General features: G+C 71.6%; 1 protein-coding gene across 1 annotated transcript; it reads right to left on the reverse strand.

Annotated features, from left to right (window-relative positions):
* Positions 1-207: 207 nt before the first annotated feature.
* LOC104084194 (vegetative cell wall protein gp1-like) lies at positions 208-392 on the reverse strand (the record flags this gene model as incomplete). Its single annotated transcript, XM_009587937.1, has 1 exon — positions 208-392. A coding segment is annotated over one exon (185 nt), but the record flags the coding sequence as incomplete, so codon positions are not given.
* Between the last annotated feature and the right edge of the window lie 283 nt (positions 393-675).

Here is a 675-nt window from a genome sequence, read left to right on the forward strand (position 1 = left end):
GGGCTGGGGGTACTGGGACATACTAGGGAGGGACAGGGAGTGCCTGGGACCCATCAGAGAAGGGCTGGGGGCATTGGGACATACTGGGGAGGAACTGGGAGTCCCTGGGGAGGGGCTGGGACCCGTTGGAGAGGGGCTGGGTGTACTGGGACATACTGGGGAGGGACTGGGACCTGTTGGAGAGGAGCTGGGAACACTGGGACATACTGGGGAGGGACTGGGGGTCCCCGGGGAGGGGCTGGGAGGGGCTAGGGAGGGGCTGGGACCCGTTGGAGAGGGGCTGGGGGCACTGGGACATACTGGGGAGGGACTGGGGGGCCCCGGGGAGGGGCTGGGAGGGGCTAGGGAGGGGCTGGGACCCGTTGGAGAGGGGCTGGGGGCACTGGGACATACTGGGGAGGGACTGGGGGGCCCCGGGGAGGGGCTGGGAGGGGCTAGGGAGGGGCTGGGACCCGTTGGAGAGGGGCTGGGGGCACTGGGACATACTGGGGAGGGACTGGGGGGCCCCGGGGAGGGGCTGGGAGGGGCTAGGGAGGGGCTGGGACCCGTTGGAGAGGGGCTGGGGGCACTGGGACATACTGGGGAGGGACTGGGGGGCCCCGGGGAGGGGCTGGGAGGGGCTAGGGAGGGGCTGGGACCCGTTGGAGAGGGGCTGGGGGCACTGGGACATACTGG

This window comes from Fulmarus glacialis, unplaced genomic scaffold (assembly GCF_000690835.1).
Source record: "Fulmarus glacialis isolate BGI_N327 unplaced genomic scaffold, ASM69083v1 scaffold20251, whole genome shotgun sequence".
NCBI classification, from domain to species: Eukaryota; Metazoa; Chordata; class Aves; order Procellariiformes; family Procellariidae; genus Fulmarus; species Fulmarus glacialis.